This window comes from Bubalus bubalis, chromosome 9, assembly GCF_019923935.1.
Source record: "Bubalus bubalis isolate 160015118507 breed Murrah chromosome 9, NDDB_SH_1, whole genome shotgun sequence".
NCBI classification, from domain to species: domain Eukaryota; kingdom Metazoa; phylum Chordata; class Mammalia; order Artiodactyla; family Bovidae; genus Bubalus; species Bubalus bubalis.
Genome location: NC_059165.1, coordinates 53,241,983 through 53,266,625, shown reverse-complemented (window position 1 = coordinate 53,266,625; position 24,643 = coordinate 53,241,983). Strand labels below are relative to the sequence as shown.

Genomic DNA, 24,643 nt, shown 5'->3' with positions numbered 1-24,643 from the left:
ATCTCTAAACAGAGAAAATACACAGGCGCCAGGAACTCAGATCACAGATAATTGCTGAAGGAATGCCAGCCTGCCAAGCCTTTCTTCAATACTGGTTATCCCTGGAGGAACGCGGACAGGTAAATTACCTATGATTGGATTTATTAGGGCTATTTTTAGAAAAATGTCAGAGGTTAATTCCTCTGCAATTATTCCCCCACAGGGCTCCAACAATCACTACCCAGAGTGCAAATGAGTTAAAAAAAATAAAAAAGGAGGCGGGGGAATTATGACTTTGGCCTTTGACAGAGGTACATTCTGAAGATTGTGTCCATGTAAGGAAAGCGAAGGGGAAACAGTGAGCTGGAAAACTAAGGCAATTACCCCTGAATAACTCAAATCTCAAATCTTACTTTAATATCATCATTTCAGGATTTTCTTTATATGCCTGATTGATTCAGGTAAGTAGTGTGAAATTCTCCACTTTGCTTCTAACTGTCCTTTTCCATACATGAAAATGTTTTGAATGGTCATTCTTTGTGCAGAAGAAAAAAAGAATAAGGGATAACGTATAATCACTTTCAAGCCAGGCGCATTTAAAAGAATAATTCATGATTTCTGTTCTGGCGTCTTAGATGACTGACCCCAGTGGTAGCAGGTTCAAATCCTACAGGGCCACAAGGGAATGGGGAGTGAAGGAAATCAGGTGAAGTAGGAAGCTTGCATCTCCTCTTAAAAGACAAGTGGCTACTTGGCTCAAGCCAACTGTGACTATGAAATATTACCTGTGTTGCCAGATATTCTGATTTTTTTAAAAAAACTTTTTATTTTATATTGGAGTATAGTTGTTTAACAATGCTGTGAGAGTTTCAGGTGCACAGCAAAGGAAATCAGTCATACATATACATGTATCCATTCTCCCCCACACTCCCTTGCCATCCAGGCTGCCGCATAACACTGAGCAGAGTCCCTTGTCCTATACAGTAGGTCTTTGTTGGTTATCCATTGAAAATATAGCAGTGTGTACATGTCCATCCCAAACTCCCTAACACCCCTTCCCCTCATTTCCCCCCCTTGGTAACCATAAGTTTGTTTTCTAAGTCAGTGAATCTGTTTCTGTTTTGTAAATAAGTTCATTTGTATAATTTCTTTTTAGATTCCACAAATACGGGATGTCATATTTTTTTTTAAAGAAGCTGGAAACCCAGAGCTTTACATGAAAACCTCTTCAGTTTTATATATTGGCAACCAATGATTTTTTTTTTGAGTGCCATGACATTAAAAAATATATATATAATCCTGTCTATCAGATTAAAATGCTTTATGGGTCACCCACTTCTGATTTCTAGTCTCTAGAGTGCTCCTTCCAGAAAATGCCACTCCATTCCTTATTGACAATCTCAACTGGACATCTGAGCCATTCATTCAGGAAGAGCCCTCCAAATGAATACTACCTTAAGGAAACACAAAATAAACTGCATGGCTCTTCAGTCCCTGATGTAAGTTTAGAAGACCCGTTTTTAGAACAAGAGCCCGAGGAGGAGCAGATAAGCCCAGCAAGGCTGGGAAGCCAGTCACCTTGAGTGAATGATCAACCACTTTGTCTTAGCAAAGCACTCTCATGTACAGAGGGGACAAGAAGCCTGTTTAATGTTTCCAGTTGCCTCAGAATGCCCTGGTTGAGAAACACTCGAGTGTTAGGAGACACTTCTCATGTTAGTGGCTGCTCTGGCTTTTCAGTGAGTGGCTAGCAAAGAGGTTATTCACCAAGCTTCCTGGCTTTGGGGAGAAGCTAAAACAGACACTGCTGTTTCTTTTCACTTCCAGGCTTCTGTCAGGCACTAAAAAACGAGCCAGATACCTCCCGGAGGGAAAGAGAAGCAGGGAGTAATGGGAGGGTGATGGGGAGCCCTGGCTTGGGACTTAGTGCTGTGCTCATGTCTTCAGGGCTAAGATTCTGCTTGAGTGTATGGGTGTGTGTGCTAAGTCACTTCAACTGTGTCCAGCTCTTTTCAACCCCATGGACTGTAGCCCACCAGGCTCCTCTGTCCATGGGATTCTCTAGGCAATACTGGAGTGGGTTGCCATATTCTTTCTTCAGGAGAGTTTCCCAACCCAGGAATCGAATCCACATCTCCTGCATTGCAGGTGGATTCTTTACCCACCAGGAAAGCCCCAAGATTCTACCTAAGGGCATCTGAAGCCCTTCCTCTCACCAGCAACATGAACACAGACGGAGTTCTACATGGATTCTAGGGCCAGTGTATTGAACTAAGAGATGAGTCTTCCCTTTTGGTGACACTGAGTATTGGAAAGGAGAGGTAAGTAACTTTTTCTAAGGTTGGTCTCTGGCTCAGTTTCTAAGAAAATGTCACTCCAAGGGAAACAAAACTCAGTCTCCCAAGGATGACATGCATGTTGTCTTTTTGCCTGGATTCTGTGAAAACGTCTTCACTTTCTAAGACGCATATGGGTCAAATCAAGGTGGGATTCAAACTCAAGTCTAAGCCATGTGATCCAAGGCAGTATTATTAGAACTCCGCACTATGGGCTATCAGGTTTGTCCCCTGATATACATAAGGAGGTATATAAATGCCTCCTTTGTTTTCCAAGTGTTATCATTGTGCTATGTCTCCCTTGAGAAACTTATCAGAGAAGTTTGATTGGCATGGCAGGATGCTGAAATCCCTTAGTCTTTTGCCAAGTCCTTACCTTGCTTTTAACTCTGCCAGGGAGCTGGTCTGTATACTAGGCCGTTTATATCTGGGTATTGTGTTCTTCCCTTCAAAACATATGCCACGGCAACTCAAGTTAATACCTGTTTTGAACTTTCGTGTTTCCTGACTCATTTATCATGGCTAAGCCAATAGGTGTAACCAGAGTATTTTATTGCCCTATCCATCTTTTGCGTATCTTCATCTATGACTGTTTAATAATTGATGCAAAACTCATGAATCACCCACATTCCAATTTCAAGAGAGGGAAACTTTGGATACAATGCTCTTATGCTTGCAACATGCTCTTGGTAGAGCAGTGTAAATTAGAAAACATACACTGCTCAAGACAACATGACTTCTGTTGAGTACAGAAAGAGGATATGGCAATAACAATAAACCAGCAAACTCAGAGACAATAAGGTCTTGTGAAATCTTGGTCAACAGAAGTCAGTTCATCAAGTTCAACTAAAGTTCAATTCATCAAGTTTGATTAGAGGACATTTTGCCTTTAAATGATAAGTAGTCACTGCAACTCACATTCTTAAGGGTGCAGCCGAGTCACGTTATTATGCAAAAAGTTATACACTTGAGCATTTTTCTCTCTGTTCTATAAAGACGTGAATGAAGCGCATGTTTTTGACTAAAAACAAAAAGCAGACGCCAAAAGCAGTTATAGAGGTCAAGTGTAGTTAACATGATTTTTTTTAAGGAAGCCCTGGGAGGTATGATGTTTGCCCTGCTCCACATCTGTTCGTGCTGATTTAATTTCCACAAGATGGTGGCCTGGTAACCCCATTTCTAACTCAATAGGCACTGTTCGCATTGAGTTTTTCATTTTTAAAATCAATCTCACCATCCTTCAAAGGTTCCAGACTAACAAGTTCACACATAAAATTTCCATTTACCTGAATAATAGAAGCTGACTTGGCATTTATATGCACGTGATTGTGAAGTTGAAGAGAAGGAAGGATCGATCCTCTTGCTCATGCCGTAGACTCCCCTGTACCACGCTAGGCTGGAGTCTATGCAATGCCAGGGCTGACTACAATTATTAGGCACTGCATAGTTCAATAGCAGGGTGACTATTTTGATGAAACGATGCTCAGTGTAGACTTAGGACCTAAACCCAAGTCCTCTGATAGGACAAGATCTTACTGACCACATCACTAGCACTGACCTCTCAGCATCCATCACAGGGGTTAAAATAAGATCGTAATACAATTTAGCCTTCAGAGCCCACTACATGTTTTATCTTTCATCTTGGAAACATCTGGAGATAATACGGTAAGGTCATATACGGTACTTGTATCAGTGGACTAGTGCTGGGCGAGCAATATTTGGCTTTCTTCCTGACAAGGAGGTCGGTTCTAGCCGAGTCTGCTGTTTCTTCTGCCAGGGCAAAGATACCAGCAAGACTGGGAAACGGGTTTCCCAGCTGACGACAATGGGGTGAAATGGCAGTAGCTGCCAGCAAATCTGTGTGGAGAAGGACTGGGGGGCTCTTCAAGGCTGAATGCTGGGGTTAATGCAGTGGTTCCTGCAGTGAGGGGACTTGTGGAGCCTTTGTCATGCACACAGGGCTTTCCAGTTAGATTGGCCCTGACTCTGTGGATCATTAAATTAAACAGGATTCTTAGACTCCCCAGTGGGCATTAAAACAACTCCTTCCATCTTGACAACACTGTGGACTCCTCCTTGGGTTCTGGTTCACAGTCCAAAGTCAGCATCCATTTTCTTGGAAAAGGTTTTCTATGGATAACTGAAATAGTACACTGGAATATATTTCGCATCAAAATGGCAGGGGGAAAGGAAGTCTGGTTTTGGTCAAACAAGACTAAGAACTGCTCTACTACTGGGATCGTGTTCAAAATGGTTACATTGAAAAGATGTTAATATACTGTAAAATTTTAAAAACTCAGGTAATAAAATAGTATGCCTAAAATGATCTCAATTTTGTAAAGTATTTACATTTTAAAATGTATTTTTTTCAAAACTGGTAAAGTAATATATGGGCTTCCCTCGTGGCTTGGTGGTAAAGAATCCCGCTGCCAATGAAGAAGGCACAAGAGACTCATGTTTGATCCCTGGGTGGGGAAGATCCCCTGGAGAAGGAAATGGCAACCCACTCCAGTATTCTTGCCTGGGAAATCCCATGGACAGAGGAACCTGGTGGGCTACAGTCCATGGGGTTACAAGAGTCAGACACGACTGAGCAACTGTGCACATACACAAAGTAGTATATACTTCCATTAATACCAAAATGATGATTAGGATATAACATGACATATTCCGCCCAAAGAGAGTAATTAACTCTTATATACACACAAATAATCATAGGAAAAAGTCTATCAGAAAGTACAAAATGATATTGTTTGGGGGTAGGACACAGATGTTTAAATTTACTCTTTTATAGCCTTCTAATTTTTCAGTATTTTCTAATTTTTTTTACCTTGATCATAAATACTTGAACAATTTTTAACTTTTAAGCAATTTTAATTGACTTTCAAGTTGAATACAAGATTTTAACATTTACCTCAGTGACTTTTTAAAAATTTGCTTTTTAATTCCCATATAATAAAATTCACTTTTTGCAGCATATAGTTTTATGAGTTTGGATAAATTCATGTAGATGTGTATCCACTATCATGGTCATGAGATAAAACAGTTTAATCACCCTCCTCCTAAGAAGTTCCTTCATATTGCCTCTCTATAGTGAACAATTTTTCAAAAAGGAACACAATTATGGGTGAAATGAGCTGACAGGTATATAAGGGCTTCCAAAGGAGTGTGTGTAAATACAGAGGCTTAATGCTACTGGTCTCTACACACATGGCTCAATTCAATTTCTAGTCAATGATCATTTTCTAGCTAGGTGGAGTCAGATTTTATTTTTTCATCTTATTGCTTAGATATTATCACTATTTATAATTTTGTTTTTAGAGTACTGGGAAGCTCAATTCATCAATATATCTTTATTAACCTATATCACAAACTAGGTTTATGCATGAGGTTTTCTGCCCTCTGACTCAAATGTCCCTTTGCCTTTAATTGGGATCTTTGCCTTTAATTGCCATCTGAGTCCTTGGTTCAGTAGCATTAACTTCTTAACTTGACATTACTTGTCATTTTCCTTTAGCACAGTCCTAGTGACAATAGTAGTAAATAGCAAGTTCTGAGAAGTGATAACAAATGGATCTAATCTTGCTCACCAATTTTGATCTACTGGCCGAAGCTGCCCATTGAGAAAGACTGAGGTCATAGCTGGGCTTGGTGGGAGAGTGTTGTGATCCATTGGTCAAGTCTGTCATGGGCATTGGCAAGTAAAGAGGCTGTACATGTCACACGCTTGCTATACTGACCTAGTACATAGAATATACACATTCTGTTGGATCCAGAGTTGATTCCTTTGTCACCTAACTGGTGTCTGGATTTCAGCTACTTGATCTATTCCCTTTCATTTGGATATAATTAATTCTGTGTATACTGGTTTAAACTTCAGTCTGGCACTGGTAATCCTCTTCTAGGAAAGAATACAAGAAGAAGAAGGGTCTAACAGCCCCAGTTCCCCAGACTTTATCACAACTGGTGCTTCCTATTTAACCACAAGCACAGTGCTGGAAAAGGGGCACAGTTTAAACGTCAGACCTGTGAAGACCAAGCTCATGAAGGGCTAAGAGTGCGCTATGGCTAATACTCTTGTTTGGCTGCTCCTCTCCACTGCCTTTCTTCCTTGCTTGTCCCACTGTAAAGGCTAAAAATGCAAATTGCTTTTCAGCCTCTCCTCTGGCTAGGGATGGCCGTGTGACCCAAATTTGGCCAATAGGGCACATAGAAAAGTCTCTTGGGGGGCAGGGAGGCAAAAAATCTGGGAAAAATTTTTCTTCCCAGAATAAAAGGAAGCAAGCAAGTGATGGGAAGCCTTCTGGCTGCATTGACATACTCCTTGTATAATACTACTTTGGATGTGGTTCTATGTAGCCATATGTGGAGCTGTGGCAGCCATCACGTGACCATGAGGTACAAGGCCAAGCCAAGAGTCTGAGTCTGACAGATGGAAGAAAGGGACAATGTCCCCAGTGACATCACTTAACTGCAAAATCCTACCATAGGGAGAGCCTAAGTCTGGACTTGTTAAACAAAAGATAACTGGCAGTTTAAGCCACTGCAAGATAGACTTTTTGCTATGTACATCTGAATGCTTACTAATAGACATGGCTTTCCATCTTTGTTTTCCCCATAGCATTGTGTACAGGGCCAGATTATTAATGTGCATTGAATTGGAAAAAATGATCTCTTGTCCTGCCACCTCCAGGCACAAACTCTCACACTCACATTTTCATTTCCCTCTATCATACAACCAATTTTCCTTCCTACATACTTAGTTTCCAATATTGAAGTGTTTGTTTTTTCCCTCTTTCCCTGTGTGGCAAATGGAGCATTAATTTTTGACCATTCAAATATGAAATCAGTTTACTGGGATAGAATGCCTCCCCCTGCAATTTATCATGGTGTCCATCATAAAATTATGACTTCAAATGGACTTAGCTATATCCTCTGTTGGAGCCAAGTTTCTCCCAGCTAATGTGTAGTAAGCCCACTATGCTTGCTGAGCTGTGAAAATCCAGATGGTAGGAAGCAGGTGAGTAATGAATGTCATGCTGTTCCCATTAAAATGCACACAGCTTCCCCACACTGACCAAATCCCTAGCACTAATCAGGTCTGAGACAACCCAGGACATGTGGGTTCATGGAGATTGCCTTTCATTCAAAACAAGTTCCAGTAACACAGAAACTGAGAAGAGAGACTTTTCTGGTGGTGGAACAAAACTTGGCTAAAGGGCAAAGGAATTTGAAAAATTGTAAGTCCTCTAAGTACAGAGAAAGCCAGTGGGAGATCGGTAGCAGTCCAGACTTGCCTTCAAGCCTGTGTGGTTTATAGTGGAATCTGCTGGAAAGGTGTCTACCATCTGTCACCTACTCTTTCAGAAAGCAGAGGAGTAATTAAGTGCTCAGGTGATACAAATTCTGTCAATCATTCAGATCTGTTATGTTTACAATATGAGATCATCTAGCACTGGCCTCAAAGTCAGTGGGACCCCAGGCCCAAGATGAGAAAGCCCATCACATCTGTGGGGGAACAGGAGCTCCTGGACAGGCATTGGAGTCTCTTGGCATGTCTTGCACCAAAAACTTTGTTGTGCCAGATGCTCTGAACTCAGAAAGACATGGTACCTGCCTTGTGAGAGCTAAAGGAATTTGTGAGTTGGCTCTAATGTCACTTTTTAAGGGACGCCTTGCATGACTTCTCCCCAAACCTAGACAAGTCCCTTTGGGATGCAGCCTCCTAGCTCCCTGTACTTCTGCTCTATCAGTTATCACTGCGTACCATTACCATTTATCACAATGGTAACAGAACCATTTTAAATGCCTTTCCCGGGCTCTAAAATATAAACTCCGTAAGGAACTTGTTCATCACCAGAAAGCCCAGTGCCTAGCTTAGTGTCTTAGTATATAATAGATGCTTCTTAATTTTTTCCTTTAATTGATCATCGAATGAGAGCCAGAAGAGCCAATGTCGAAGTGGACCAACACATAGAAGATGGATAACCCCAAACAAAGTATCAATGAGCAAAATATTTATGCTGGATGAATGTAAGAAACATTTTTAAGGAGTGTGAGGCAAGGGGAAGCTCTTATTTGGGACAGTGAGTATTGTACAACTTTAGAACAAGATGGATTGATCAGTAAAGAAGAGGTTTTGTCCTACAAAGTGTCTGTAGCATTGGCAGGTTTCTATAAATCCTAAGAAGAGAAGAGAGTGGATGGGCTGGTGAACAGAGGGTTCTGGGATAGGGTGTTAGTTGGGAGAGGGCATGTAGTAGCAAGTGAATTTTGAGCAATTAGGTCTGAGATGCAAGGACTCTAATGAACACCTATTATGTGCACATCAGTGGGTTGGGTGCCAGGGATATGCTAACAATACATACCTGGTTTTTGCCTTCAAGGAGCTTTCTACCTAGCAGACCAGGAGGTAGTGCTAAATTGGGATACAGCAAAATAATGTTGGAGCATAGGTTGTTCAAAGACCCTATAATGAAGTTTTTGAGCAACAGAATAAGAATCCTATTGATGGCTTTGGTCTAGAGGGCAATATAAAGTCACTACCGGAACTTAAGATAACTCACATCCCATCCATAGCTCTGCATTCATAAAAATCTCTTGTATTTCTCCAAAGGGCAAAATTAACACTAAATGCACTATGTCCCTTTGTTAAATTCTAGGTAAGTTTAAAGAAAAGAATAAAAAATGTTTTCAGATTTTTCCTTCTAAAGTATGACATTTCTATGTCAAGCAAAATAAAGATGCTACTAACAGTTTCTAAGGTAGTATGCTATGATGGTTTTTCAATAGTCTCAAAAAAGATAATGGAAAGTCTCAGAACCAAATGTGCTATTTACAATTTTGTGAATCAGTATTTCTCTTTCCATCTCCATCTCTTTCCTCTCTATTCCTCTTCCCCACCCTTCCTCTCTTTCTGGCTAGGAGTTGCAGTATTTTGAAAATTAGAATAAAATGTTACTCTCTTTTGGATAATGTCCCTGTTTTAAAGACTGAATAGAGTACTTTATACCTAGTAGGCAAATAGTAAAAGACAGAATAAATAAACGTGCTGATTTTTCTCATCAGCATTCATCAGGCAAAGGCATTATAGTACATCCTTACTGCTTTTTTCTATCCACTGAAAACTGGATATGTAGAAAATTCATTATATTCAATTTCATGTTCATGTAGTAGTTTAGATACCAATGAATACTACAAAACATAGAAAGCTCAGAAAAGACTAAACACTGATAGACTCATTCATCGTTCTATTCATTCACTCAGCAAATCTTCACCGAGCACGCCTACTATGTGTCAAGTACTATTCCAGGTTGGATATACATCAATTAATCAAATAGATAAAAATATCTGTCCTTATAGAACTTACATTCCACTTGTGGAGAAAAGATAATAATCAAGAAACATAACAAATTGCATCGTATGTTATGTATTATGGGAAGCAAATATAGCTGAGTAAGGGGAATTAAGATTACTTGAGATAAGACGGAGGCTTAGATTTTAAATAGGGTGGTTTCAACAGGCCTCCCTAAGCAGATTTGGAGGAAGAGAGGGAGATGACCATGTAGGTATCTTAGGAAATGCACTCTAGACAGAGGCAAGAGATGGTGAGAAGAAAGGAACACACATGTGTCAGAGGACTAGTGTGGCTAGGACAGTGCCAACAGGGGAAAACAAGCAAATAGACACAAGAGGTTCAGATAATGTAGAGTCTTGCAGACCACAGCAAGCACTTTGGCTTTTGCTGAAAGTGAGATGAGTATAACAATGTCAATGTACCTAATACCACTAACTTACACTTAAAAATACGGTTGAACCTTGAACCACATGGGTTTAAACTGCACAGATCCACTTATACGTGAATTTTTTTCAGGAGTAAATACTACAGTGCTGCATGGTCCACAGTTGGTTGAATCCACAGATACAGAGGGACCATGGATACGGAGGACTGACTATAAATTATACCCAGATTTTCGACTGCACAGAGGGTTGGTGCCTCTAATCCCTGCAGCTGTTCAAGGCTCAACTGTAGTTAAAATGGTAAATTTTGTGTTATGTACATTTCTCTCTGATTTTAAAAAAAAGTGATAAAAAATGAAATGGAAGGCAGTTGGGAGGTACAGAATAGAGAAGCAATATTGTTTGATATTTCACAAGTACCAATCTGGCTGTAGTGCTGAGAACAGACTGTAGAGGGCAGAGGTGGAGTCAGGGAGTGGAATCCAGGTGATATCCTGGTGATAATCCAGGGGAGATGACAGCGGCTCAGACCAAGGTGTTGGTAGTGAAGGTGGGGGGAAGTGGTCATGCTGTGGATGTGTATTGAGAGCCGACCTAGTAGGACTTGCTGCTGGATCTGATAGGCATATGAAGGAGCAGAATCAAGGTTGGTTCCAAGGTTTCCACTTTCACCACTGGCAGGGTGGGTTGCCATCACTGAGATTAGAAGTTTGTGGGTGAAGCAGCCATCTTAGGGGAAGAGTAGACATTTAGTTTCAGGCATGTGCAGTATATAACTGAAGATACTGAGTAGATAATTGGAAGTAAGTGTTTAGAGTTCAGGAAAAGGGTCTGAGTTGGTGATAGAAATTTGGGAGTTATTAGCCTTTCAGATGATATTTTTCAGGCCATGAGACTGGATGAGATCTCCAGGAGTGAGGGGAGTAAAAGCAGCGAAGAGGACCAACAACTAAACCTAAGGGCACTCCAACAGCTAAAAAACACTGGGAGAAGAGGACGAATCAGGTAAAAAGACAAGGAGCAGCTGGTGAGGTAGGAGGAAAACCAAGAAAGCTTAGTATTCTGGATGCCAAGTGAAGTGTGGAGGAAAGGGCTGTCAATAATGTCAAACCCAGCCGATGGGCAAGGTAAAAGGCTTCAGCTGAGCTTTGGATCTGATCACAGAAGTCACTTTTGACCTTGGCAAGTATAGTTTCTGGGGTATAGTGGGGGTGAAGCAACTGGAGTGGGTTTCAGAGGAACGGGAGGAGAGGAATGAGACAGTGATTGTGGACAACTCTTTCAAGGAGTTTTGCAGGACAACAGAAAATGATGTGGAAGATGATGGGCAGTTGGGTCAAGAAAGTGTTCTTGTCTGATCATCAAAACAACAGCATGTGTATATGCCAGTGAGAACATTATTTCAACAGCCAGGGGGAAATGAATGGTGAAGAGATGAAGAGGGTAGAATTGCTGAATGAGTTAGCAAATGAATGTATAAAGAACAAACCAGAAACTAGGACTAGTCCACCGCTAACAGCTGAAATAAAACCTGTACAAGTTCAATTCATACCCAGAGCCAAAACATGGAGAGGAAGACAAATGGATTGAAACTCTACGTTCATACAGGGTTTCACAGGATTCTCAAAACATTTAGAATTGTATGAGCTTCTCCCATAAATCATCTCAGATCACGTGATCACCATGAAAGGAAAACAATTTCTTGATTTTCTTTTTGGTTCTTCTGTCCTTCCTTCTTCTCCTTCCAATTTTTCCTCTTTTCTTTCCCTACGCCCTTTCCATCCTTCCCTCTTTGCTCTCCTTTTTTTCTTTTGAAAAAGGAAAGAAAGAAAGAAAGCAGAGAGCAGAAAGTATTTTATTCCTTTTGCTACACAACTCAAGGTCCATTAGCTCCTATTTGCCTACCAGGCAGAAGACTGCTCACCTGTATTCACTTTAAAATGATGCGACAACTACAAGATCACTTCCGCGTGGGTGGGTAGCCTGACCTCCTTATGGCCTTTCTTGGGTAACTATCCATTACTCCTAATATCTTATAGAAAGAAACAAGTCTGTCAGGGGGGAATAAAAAACACCCCACACTCTCATCCTGCCCCATGGAAGATTTATAGACACTTTGTAAATGGCCAGGCCCAGGTGATGGTGCCAGAAACTTTCCAAGTGATTTGTAGATCTCCCTTCCAGGAAGTCAGTCTTTAATGGAAAACTCTTCGACTGCACATTCCTTTATCACAGTGACTACAGGGAGTGGAATGCAACTGTCATGCAGGAGACTCACTGAAATGAACTGGCTACTGACCTGGCCTCAAGATATTTCAGTCTCAGAAAAATACCAGTATTGCAGAGTTCAGAAAAGCACAGTTTTTCTTTAAGAAAAGAAAGAAAGAGAAGTCGCTCAGTCATGAACACGACTCTTTGCTACAAATCACATGTCCAACTCTTTGCGACCTCACGGACTGTAGCCTACCAGGCTTCTCCGTCCATAGGATTTTCCAGGCAAGAGTACTGGAGTGGGTTGCCATTAGTTGGCTGATTGTGTGCCAGGTATGGCACAAGCCCCTTAATGTATGTCTCTTCCTAAATTGATATTATCATCCTCACTTATTAAACACTTCCTTTGGCTAGGATCTGTGTTTTATGTTTTATATGATGTCATTTAATTGTCACTCCAACTCCATGATTTCAATGTCTTCCTCTAAGGGGAAATGGCAGCCCAGAGAAGTTAAACAGCATTCTCAAGTTTGGAAGGCTGATAGAGGAGCAGGGATTGGAACCCTCTCTAGTTCCAAGTTCTTAACCTGCCTCTTGGATCTCCCTTCCTTTTCCTCCACCATCCTTTTTTTTTTTTTTTTTAAGTTTTAATTTTGTATTGCAATACAGGTGATTAACAATGTTGTTATAGTTTCAGGTGGACAGCAAAGGGACTCAGCCATACATATACATGTATCCATTCTCCCCCAAACCCCCTGCCCATCCAGGCTGCCACATAAAATTGAGTAGAGTTCCCCTATACATCTGGGCTTCCCAGGTGGCTCAGCGGGAAAGAATCTGCCTGCCAAGCAGAAGACCTGAATTTGATACCTGGGTTGGAAAGCTCCCCTGGAGAAGGGACCGGCTACCCACTCCAGTATTCTGGCCTGGAGAATTCCATGAACTCTATAGTCCATGGGGTTGCAAAGAGTCAGATATGACTGAGCAACTTTCACTTTCACCCCTGTACCATAGGTATTTTTTGTCCCCATTCCCTTTTGTCTATCTTTCCTTTTTTTTTTCCTAATCTTTTCCAAATCTTTCATATATCATTACAGGCTGTATTTCTTATTATGGAGAGTGGCTCTTCTGGCATCAACCTACCTTTCCATCATATCTTTTGTATTCCTTGTCACAAGATGACACTTGAGCAAAGTTTAACTCTCCAGGCTCCCCAAGCAAAATGGTCTTTGTTGACCAACTGTCATGCTATTTCATTTTCCTGAGATGTCCTTTCCATCATGTGCACCTGCTGACTTCTTAGTCTCCTAGACAGTACACCCCTTGAGGGCAGGATCTTACTCACTACTTTAGTCTGCAGCCCTTGCCTAGGGACTGGCATTTATAAGTTTTGCACAGAATGCTAATTGAGAGCCTGAAGGAAAATTGAATACATGAAACCTTCAAGGCCAGTTCAAATGCCACCTACCCCCTAAAACTTTTCATGATATCCTTGGATTGGGAAAATACCCCTTCCTCCTCACACTCCCTGCAACTCTTTATATTTTTCACATGCTACCTGCGATATTCTCATGTCTCCTTGCTCAATTCTCCTTACTGAAATGAGTTAATTAAAGGCAGGCTTCCTATTACACTCATCTTTGACTCTACCAATAAATTTCACCTAGAAAAATCACCCTCTTTCCCCATCCTTTCAAGATCCAGTTGAAATTAGTCTCTTTAGAAGCTAAAGAAGGATAGTTTCCATTTAAAACTTGACTGACCTAGATTGCACCTTCTTATGCAGTGTGATTCATTTTCTATCCTGTGTGTGTATATATGGTCTCTTTAACTAGATTATAAGTTCCCTGAAGACAGGATTATGTTTCTTAACAGAGAGCATTTTTATCAATATTATCAATATCTAAGATCTCATTCCATGCATAGCAAACATGACATAAATGGTCCACGCTTGGAGATTTAGGATTCTTGTAGGAACAATTGGTTATTGGCCCATGTAATGCATATTAAATTTAAAAGTTACGTGTTCCATTTTCATCTACAGCTTATTTTTTTTTTAATGTTTCATTACCATAGACACACAGCCTGAGACATCCCTAAAATAAAATCAGTACTCGAGAAGTCAAGTACCAAGGCCATTGTCAGGAGCAATCCCTCCAAGCATAGCAGATGGGAGAGGAATGGGAATAGGATCATATTGCCACATCTCTAACGGTTCTGCTTTTGGGAATATGTCAAGTACTGATTCCAACAACCAAAGTTATTGCCTTTGGAGGTATGGAAAAGCCTAGGGCATGAAAAAGTCAATGACTATTAACTGCACTAGCAAAATTCCTTTCTAGCACACACCTTAGCAAGTTTGTTGGCCTTGATTTTGAGGCATTGATTATTTCCGCTAAAGTCCATAGGAAGACATTAAATGTCAATACTTTATCAGGCAATAGAAGGAATAAGACCATTAAACACTAAAGGGGCAGACTCAGCACTGGCCACAATCTCAAATATACCTACTGCCGGAGTCTTCAGTGGAAATTAAATCAAAGTAAAATGTACCAGCAGCCACTTTGAGGAAGCCTTGGGATAAATGCCTTTTGCTATTTATTACTAAAGAAATGCTTTCCCCACCTCTCACACCTCACCTTCAATCATGTCCCTGACCTTCCAGCCTCAATACACTCTGACCCCACCAGTTTGCTTTCAGAATCTCATAAATGCCATGTTCTTTCCCACTTCAGGGGTCTATAAACATGTTGCTCTCTTTTTTCCCTAAACTACTGTCCCTCCCCCTTTTCCTTGAATAACAGCTAATCATTTAAAAAATTTCAGCTTAGACACCACTTCCTGAGGGAGGCCTTTTCAGACAGCCTACATTCATTCTACAGCCTGAAGTCACCTCGACACTGCCCATTGTAGGACCCTATTCCTTCCCTTTAAAGCATCTTTCAGAATTCATCATTATATATCTGGGTGTTTATTGTTAATGGCCTTCTCCTCTAAAAGACTATAAAACTCACCAGGGCAGGGGTCGTAGCCAATTCTTTTCACTTTGGTACTCCTTGGCCATAGTCCAACATTTGACATGTGGTGGACACACAGTAACTGTTCATTTAAAGTATAATTTTCTAGAGTATATGTTAATAGTTATTGCCTGATCACTCGGGTTCATATCCTTTTTCTGATACTGTTCTCTCTCTCTCTCTCTCACATACACACACTTTTGGTTTTAGTTGAACTGGGTGTAGCAGGCCTGTATGATTATGAAAATGGAAAAACCAGTTCAATCTGCCTCATTCTTCTTAAAACCAATGTCTGCCTCATCCTTCTCATTCCCCTTAGCAGACCACATACATGAAAACACATGCACTGTAAAATGTACACACACCCTTCTGAGTTTCAAATTCTGGCCCTTGTCTAAACCAGTCTCCACCCTTTCCAGTTTCTGGAAGAAAGGCAACGGAGCGCCAGAGACTGGGCGGGAAGATGCTTATAGGCCAAGGAATCTGGCCCAGTGAGCTACTTCAGTCAGACATGCAGTATGAATTGGACTGCTCAGCTGCTGAGAAGGAATTTCTGGATTAGACAGTTCATTAGCAGCTGAGCCAGCTTCTAGCCTTTGCTCTGCACACCTGCAGTTAGCGTGAGTGACAGGTGCCAGCGAGTCACCTAGAACAGCAGCTGAAGTTGTGGCTCTCTAGAGGTGCCAACAACTGCACCATTAGGCTCAGCATCCCCAGAGTTTACATGACTGAAAATGAGATTTGGAATCAACTGAAAACTCTTTGCTGGGTACCTTCTATATGCCTTATCTAGGGCGTTGTTTGGAGAAATAATTCTAGAATGTGGTCAATTGCAGTCTTGCAATGCCAGTTTACATTCTAGCTTCACTACTCACTAGCTGGTTAATTTTGAGTATATTTCTTAACCTTTCTCCCCATCACCTCATCTGTAAAATGGAAATTATATTATACTGAGGATTCAGTTCAGTTCAGTTGCTCAGTCATGTCCGACTCTTTGCGACCCCATGAATCGCAGCACGCCAGGCCTCCCTGTCCATCACCAACTCCCGGAGTTCACTCAGACTCACGTCCATCGAGTCAGGGATGCCATCTAGCCATCTCATCCTCCATCATCCCCTTCTCCTCCTGCCCCTAAACCCTCCCAGCATCTGAGTCTTTTCCAGTGAGTCAACTCTTCGCATGAGGCGGCCAAAGTACTGGAGTTTCAGCTTTAGCATCATTCCTTCCAAAGAAATCCCAGGGCTGATCTCCTTCAGAATGGACTGGTTGGATCTCCTTGAAGTCCAAGGGACTCTCAAGAGTCTTCACCAACACCACAGTTCAAAAGCATCAATTCTTCAGCCCTCAGCTTTCTTCACAGTCCAACTCTCACATCCATACATGACTACTGGAAAAACCAGAGCCTTGACTCAACGGACCTTTGTTGGCAAAGTAATGTCTCTGCTTTTGAATATGCTATCTAGGTTGGTCATAACTTTTCTTCCAAAGAGTAAGTGTCTTTTAACTTCATGGCTGCAGTCACCATCTGCAGTGATTTTTGAGCCCCCCAAAATAAAGTCTGACACTGTTTCCATTGTTTCCCCATCTATTTCCCATGAAGTGATGGGACCAGATGCCATGATCTTAGTTTTCTGAATGTTGAGTTTTAAGCCAACTTTTTCACTCTCCTCTTTCACTTTCATCAAGAGGCTCTTTAGCTCCTCTTCACTTTCTGCCATAAGGGTGGTGTCATCTGCATATCTGAGGTTACTGATATTTCTCCCGGCAATCTTGATTCCAGCTTGTGCTTCTTCCAGCCCAGCGTTTCTCATGATGTACTCTGCATAGAAGTTAAATAAGCAGGGTGACAATACACAGCCTTGACGTACTCCTTTTCCTATTTGGAACCAGTGTGTTGTTCCATGTCCAGTTCTAACTGTTGCTTCCTGACCTGCATACAGGTTTCTCAAGAGGCAGGTCAGGTGGTCTGGCATTCCCATCTCTTTCAGAATTTTCCACAGTTTATTGTGATGCACACAGTCAAAGGCTTTGGCATAGTCAATAAATAATACTGAGGATTAAATGAGTATATTTATGCAAATTTAGAATGGGTGACTGACATACATAAACACTAAATAAGGGTTAGAATAAGACTTTACCTAAAAGTATTTAACACAATGAATGGATAACAGCCTCACTTTAAATGTCCGGGAGGTACCATTCAGGTTTGCCACTTATAGCTTTGTGTGTTCATTTGCTCAGTTGTGTCTGACTCTTTGTGACCCCATGGGCAGACAGTAGTCTGCCAGCCTCCACTGTCCATGGGACTTTCTAGGCAAGACTTTGGACAAGTTATTTGAATCCTCTGATCCTCATTTTCCTTATCTTGAAACCAAGAATAATATTGGCACTACTCTTGAGGTGAGTTATGAGGATTCAATGAGATAAGAAAGGTAAGGACCTTAGTAGATGATGCCTAGCACAATGTATTAATAGATGCTCAGTAAATAGGAGCATTTGTTGTGATTTATCCAAATGGCCCTCCCTTGAATCCCAGGGGAGGCAGAGCAAGGCCCCACAGTTGCACATCAAAGGACAGATGACACCAGCCACACTGGCTGCCCGAGTAGAGTTGCTTTATTTGGCACTGCAAGGTTAACCCACACAGTTTTCCAATTTTTTGAGTGAGTTATCAATATTTCAAAATTGTGAGTTTCATATCTAAAACTGCAGACTTTCCGTTTCAATAGGAAAATAAAAAGATTGGCACCATTAGGCTGGCATCTCTACACTCTTGGCTTGACCTGGGAAGTGCCTGCCCCCTTTAGAAGGGCACAAAGCTTTGAATTTGCCTTATCTCCCACCCCTCCCTAGTGTACCCCTAACCTCGAGGCCAAACGTCAGCTCCCACTTACGCTCCTGAGGTTTTCCCCGGTTGTTGTTTTTGTTTAGTCGCTAAGTCGTGTCTCTTTTTGTGACCCCCATGGATGGACTGTAGTCCACCAGGCTCCTCTGTCCATGGGACTTTGCAGGCAGGAACACTGGAGTGGGTTGCTATTTCCTTTTCCAGGAATCTTCCCAACCTAGGGATTGAACCCACATCACCTGCACTGGCAGGTGGATTCCTCACCACTGCGCCACTTGGGAAGCCCCTGCTTTCACTTTTGATGTGACTTGGCCTCTGTAGGCAACTCTTCAGCAGCTGTTGGCCTTGACTGTTCACTATCATCCTCTACAACTGAATACCCCCACAAGACTGCACCTAAGGCAGAAACCTCTCTATCCACACAGCCTCAGGCCATTTGTCTGCACTGGCAGATACAAGTGTGTTAATTCCACAACTAAAGACTGACCTCTTCACTGAGCCAATAAGCACATCCTTGGATGAAGCCACCCAGAAGCTGACCTCATAAATTCACAACATACTCATGCTGAATCTTTTCTAGTTCCATTTCAACTGAGGGTGGAGGACATGGGACAAAAGACAGGGGTATCATATAACAATGCTTAAGAACATAATTTTCTAAGTTATATCCTATGGGCTAGCAGTGCTATAAGATTCTGCTCCTTGGGTGAAAAAAAATCAAACCCTTTTGGGAAACAGCTCAGACATTAACTGCTATCTCAGGGACTCATCTGGGGAAATTAGACTCAGAAATCCTGTAAGAAAGAAGTTCATCCAAGATGTGAGAGTTGGACTGTAAAGAAGGCTGAGCACCAAAGAACTGATGCTTTTGAACTGTGGTGCTGGAGAAGACTCTTGAGAGTCTCTTGGACTTCAAAGATCAAACCAGTCAATCCTAAAGGAAATCAGTCCTGAATATTCATTGGAAGGATTGATGCTGAAGCTCCAATACTTTGGCCACCTGATGCAAAGAGCTGACTCATTGGAAAAGACCCTGATGCTGGGAAAGATTGAAGGCAGGAGGAGAAGGGGATGATAGAGAATGAGATAGTTGGATGGTATCACCAACTCGATGGATATGAGTTTGAGCAAGCTCCGGGAGATGGTGAAGAACAGGGAAGCCTGGCATGCTGCAGTCCATGGGGTCGCAAAGAGCCGAACACAACTGAGTGACTGAACAACAACAATAGATATTTCCTACATCCCAGGCACCATTCATGGAGAAGGCAATGGCACCCCACTCCAGTACTCTTGCCTGGAAAATCCCATGGATGGAGGAGCCTGGTAGGCTGCAGTCCATGGGGTCGCTAAGAGTCGGACACGACTGAGTGACTTCACTTTCACTTTTCACTTTCCTGCATTGGAGAAGGAAATGGCAACCCACTCCAGTGTTCTTGCCTGGAGAATCCCAGGGACGGGGGAGCCTGGTGGCTGCCGTCTATGGGGTCGCACAGAGTTGGACATGACTGAAGCGACAGCAGCAGGCACCATTCTAGATGTTCGGGACTCAGCATTGATAAACAAGAATCTTGAACTCAGGTAATTTATTCTTGTGTAGAATAAAGGAAGATGCTTTACTCTGTTTCCCAATTTATCTGATTAAATGATGCTTTTGCGAACTACTGCTTTATGCATTATGCAAAGTCCTTTGTAGGACCTATCTTCAGAAGCCTGTCATGATTAGGGAATGGTGGAGATTTTTATTCATATTAGAGTGTTATTAATAAATACAACCACTCCAGACACCTACTAAGTCATAGAAAAAGACAATTTATCTCTTGAAGAGTCAGTGACCTCACTATGGCAGTCTTATTTGGGAAGAACCACTGCCTCACCTGGGACCTCAGATTTGTCCAAGGTTTTTTTATTTTTTAGAATATCATCAAAGGGTTAACCTGACTTTCACCACCGAAGTGGAGTGTTTTCTCTGCATCCAATATGACCCAGTTGGAAATGTATTTGTTTTTCACTGTTTAATCTTCTGCATCACCCAGCATTGATTAGATTTAATTAATTTACGTTTCTAATGAATTTAGAGCTTCACAGTGTTGTAGTAGGAAAATTCTCAGACAGCATCTGGCCACCAAATGGATTGATTACCTTGTCGGCAAAAGTCTTTCCAACATCTGGGACCTGATTTTGTGAAACATCCGGAAGCTCTTTCAGAGGTAAGAAAGGCCCACGGTGGTGGGGAGAGAGAGGGTGCTGGAAATCGGCAGGGTTCACTCTGCTTTGTAAGTCTGCGCCTGGCACTCCACCAACATGAAATCACATTTTGCTGTTCATTGGCACAGATTCAATGGCACCAAACAGACTGATCCGAATCTGTTTTTTGTTCAACGTAATCAGAATCCACCAGGCTTGAACCCAGGCTGCCACCCCACGAACCTCTTTGGCACTTCCTTCTGTGTGGAAGCTCCCACTGATCATTACGATGAAACATTTATAGACAACATTTATAGAGAAGCACTTTGCTCTCATTCATTCAACAAACAGTATCGGGGGCCCACTGTGTACCTGGCACAGGGCCATGTGTGCCCTTTCATTAGCTGCTCTTGGCAGCCGCCCTTATGAGGTAGGCAAGTACTGCTTTTCTCACATATATAGCCAAATACTACACAAAAATTATAATTATTAACATCAATATGATCACTGTTAATAAAGTATATAAACACACACACACACACACACACACACACACACACACACACACCAGACTCTATGTGAAGCCTCACTTAACCCTCACCTTGAGGTGGGTGTCACTGTGATCATCCCCATTTTACAGATGGGAGTACTGAGGCACTGAGATCTTTAGTGACTTACCCAGAAGGATTCAGCTAGCCTTTGGCAGAGCCTCCTATCACAGGCAGTCTACATGGAGAGTCTTTACTCTTAACCACTTTGATTTGCTACCTCTGGATAATATCATAAAAGACCTTCTCTGTGTCAGGTACTCTCCCAGAGATCTGCTGCATTAGATTCTATATTCACCACTCACAGCTCATACAAGGAAGCTGAAGCCCAGAGGCATTTGCTTATCAAGGTCACAAGGAAAATTTGTAACAGGGCTAGGACTTCACTCAGGTCTGCAGGGCTAACAAAGGCCTCTTCTGTTTACTGAGTTACCTGCTGATAAATGAGAGAGAACAGCTCATGTGAACTCAGTCGCTCCTCTCAAAGCTGCACCAGGAAGCATGTTGGACAAGTTAGGAAAGAGGGGTGGCCTGGAGGCTTTGCACAGCCCAAACCAACCCAGAAAAGAGGAGGTAAAGAATGTACAGACAACAAGAAAAGAGCTTCATCTAAAAGAGGGAGGTGAAAGATGGAAATCTCTTTGCCTAACTGGTTTGTCGGGTTCAAGATCAAACAGAAATGACTGAAACTAGGTGGGCTATTTACAGTAAAAATGACAGTGAAAACGCCAGCCACACTGAACATCTGATATTTCCTGAACCATGGATGCAGACTGTTGCACAACCAGGTTGCCACATTCATATCCCGATGTTTAAAAAAAAAAAAAAAAAAAAACTAGCTTGACATGGCTCCTCTGTTATAATGTTTGCTAAGTCTGGTTATTTCTTGAATTTGAAAACTTTCTCATTTCTTTCCATGCTTCTCTTGCTCAGGCCTCTACATCAACAAGGCCACACCATCTGTCTTCTTTGGGCCTTTGTACATGCTCCCTTTCTGCTTGGACTATTTCCATCTCAATCTTTTCCTTGGTCTGGCCAACCCCTCTTCAGTCCTCAGACCTCAGGTTGGACATCTCTCCTTCCAGGAAGCCTTCCTTGACTTTCCTGTTCTGGCTTAGGTGCCCATTTTAAGAGCAGCTCTGTTTCCCATTTCAGCACTTAACCATAATGTAAGGTAACTGCCTATTTGTCAGTCTCCTCTTCGAGGGAGTGTATGTTGGTTACCACTGCATCTTCAGTGTACGGGCTGTCACACATCAGGTGCTCAATACAAATGTAACTCTATGGATGGACAGAGGGAATCTGAGTCTTGTGACATTGTCTTAGCTGGTCTCCTGCTTTGAAATCTCTCACCTCCATACTTCACGCTCCATCCTAGAAGTCATGAAATGTCCATGTAAACTTTCATCACGGCATTTGCCTTTTTATCACTTCCCTTTGTACAACTCAGAATAGTGATAATCTTGGGTGATGCAGAGGATTTAAGTAGGAGGGGACATGTAGTCCTAAAAATATCCTATACTTTGATCTGGGGAATGATGACTTGCATATATACATATGTAAGAAGTCATCAAGATGAGCATGAGAAGATAATACACTTACTCAAACTGATACATCAATATAAACAAAAAGGTGCTTTGAAAGCTCACCATGTATGGACAGGATAAAATCTGGACCTACTGACCCCAGAGTTCAGGGTTCTTCACTAACTGGCCCACCTGTCAACTTACTTGTTCAAACTCACTGTTCTAAATCACATGCCCTGGTCTTCTCCCAGGTCCTCGGAACTCTTCTCACGCATTCCCACCTCCATGCTTATCACACCATCTTACCCTCATGTTCAGTTCTCTTTCTTTCTCTTTTACCTTCTGGAAGATCCTCCCACCCTGGAAAGACCAGGAAGAATCCATCCTCTACAATGTCACTAACCTCTCTTTTCCCTGAACCCTTAACTGTTTTGTCTGGTTCGTTCATTCATGCCAACACTTCCTGAAAACTGTAAGCTCACTGAAGGCAGAAACTTATTTTCAAGTTGTATATTTAATATGATGCCTGGCACAATGATAGATTCTAAATATATGTTTGTTATAAACACAGTGAGGGCTTACCTGTGTAAGTCCCTTGGCAGCTCTGGGTTTGTACAGAGATGAAAAAGACAGGCTGTTTATGTCCTTCAGGATGAAAACCTAGTACTGCTCTCAAAACCATGGATTTAGTGTTCATATGGGGTTCCAGATCCACGTTTTGTGACTCACTGGTTCTGTGAGGCAGTGTGAACAACTTTCATCACCAAAACTCAGTTTTTTTCATCTGTAAAATGGGGACTTTCTCACAGGGCTGTCCTGAGAATTATATAGGAACATAATTACTTATTTTATTAGTGACTATCTATTGAATTAGCCATTTTGCTAAATGAAACACAATTATCCAAATAAATGTCAATGCTCTTAATATTATTACGAAAAGGATTCAGCACAGTAACTGACTCACAGGAATCATTTAACACCTGGTAGATATTATTATCAGAGCTATTAAAAACAGATGAGAAGGTTCAGTGGAAAAAACCTATGAGCTGGTAAAAAGAACGCAAGAAGAGTTGGCTCACTGTGAGATATATACATGTACCCATAAACACAGAAAGAATTTAATCCATGAGAAATTCCTTAGGGAAATTCCATCACACCCCATCAGCACAGTCCCCAAAGCAAGAGCTGGCCTCTGATCTTTACATATTTAATGTCTTTGAAAAAAATTCTGAAACTATAACGATCTTGAAGTGGTATACAAAAGCAAGTGATTCTGGGAGTTCTATACAAAAGCACTCTGCTTTAGTGCTAGTTCACATGATTCTTTAATCACCATAATTCCTGGTGCTTCTCTGCAAACTTTTGACCTTAGGATGGCTCTTTGATTGTTCAACAGGATTTTGACAGCACAGAAAGGAGAACAGTGAGGAACAAGTTCTCACTGTGTTCCTACATACTCATTTAAAAGACAACATTTTAATAATTCTAATTCATATACACTTCTATTCATGCAATCAATAATTCATGGCAATTCCTCTGCAGCATTTTAGTGACAACAGAAAGGGCAGGATGTTTCCTCCCTTCTCTTTGCCTTCCTTTCTTCACTTAGTCATGCCCGGAGCCTGGAGAGTACAGAATCTCAAGAAAACAGTTTCCATGGTGATTCTTCCTTTGAGTACCCGACTGCATTTTGCTCTTTCTGGAGTGAATTAATGCTTTTTATTGCTTTCATGCTAAATATATTGAAGATTAGATTTGATTTCCTCTGCAGTGATACAGTTTTATCAGGAAAATGGAAAGTAAAAACACAGCATGAAGAAACTCTATCTTTCTGCCACGAGACTGTCAGAAAGAAAATAAACATTTCAGAGGAAGAAAGAGCCAGCCACAGGGAAATGGATGCAGGTGTCTGGAAGCGAGGATATGCATTCGTGTATCTAAATGTTAGGAAACCTGCCTTGGGAAGAAATAATCTTAATTCCTCCATATGTTGAAGGTGGCATAAGCTGACCATAAAACACAGAGTTATAAGAAATAACCTGATTGTTCATGTACCATGCTCTTCTCAGCACAGAAAATATCATATAGAACAAGGCTATCTTGAAACTCACAACACTATCCCTACTCCACGTTTTATTAAGGAGGATCTTGCTTTCTACTAAACCTAAATAGTCTTCCTTACTTTTAAATAGTCAAAGTACTTTCCTAACACTCCCATGGCACTCTGAATTTCCTGACACAGAACTGAACCCACAAA

The 24,643-nt window shown here is 41.6% G+C and overlaps 1 protein-coding gene across 15 annotated transcripts in view; it reads right to left on the bottom strand.

Moving 5' to 3' along the window:
• PPP2R2B (protein phosphatase 2 regulatory subunit Bbeta) overlaps positions 1-24,643 on the bottom strand; it is a 704,283-nt gene that overhangs the window by 134,613 nt on the left and 545,027 nt on the right. The window contains exon 1 of one of the 15 annotated variants that reach the window (XM_025292493.2): positions 22,969-23,202. The exons of the other annotated variants lie outside the window; for them this stretch is intronic. Coding sequence (XP_025148278.1) covers positions 22,969-23,083 — 115 coding nt within the window. The 5' untranslated portion in view covers positions 23,084-23,202. Of the gene's footprint in view, positions 1-22,968; positions 23,203-24,643 lie in introns of those variants that run through there. 15 annotated transcript variants of the gene reach the window in all.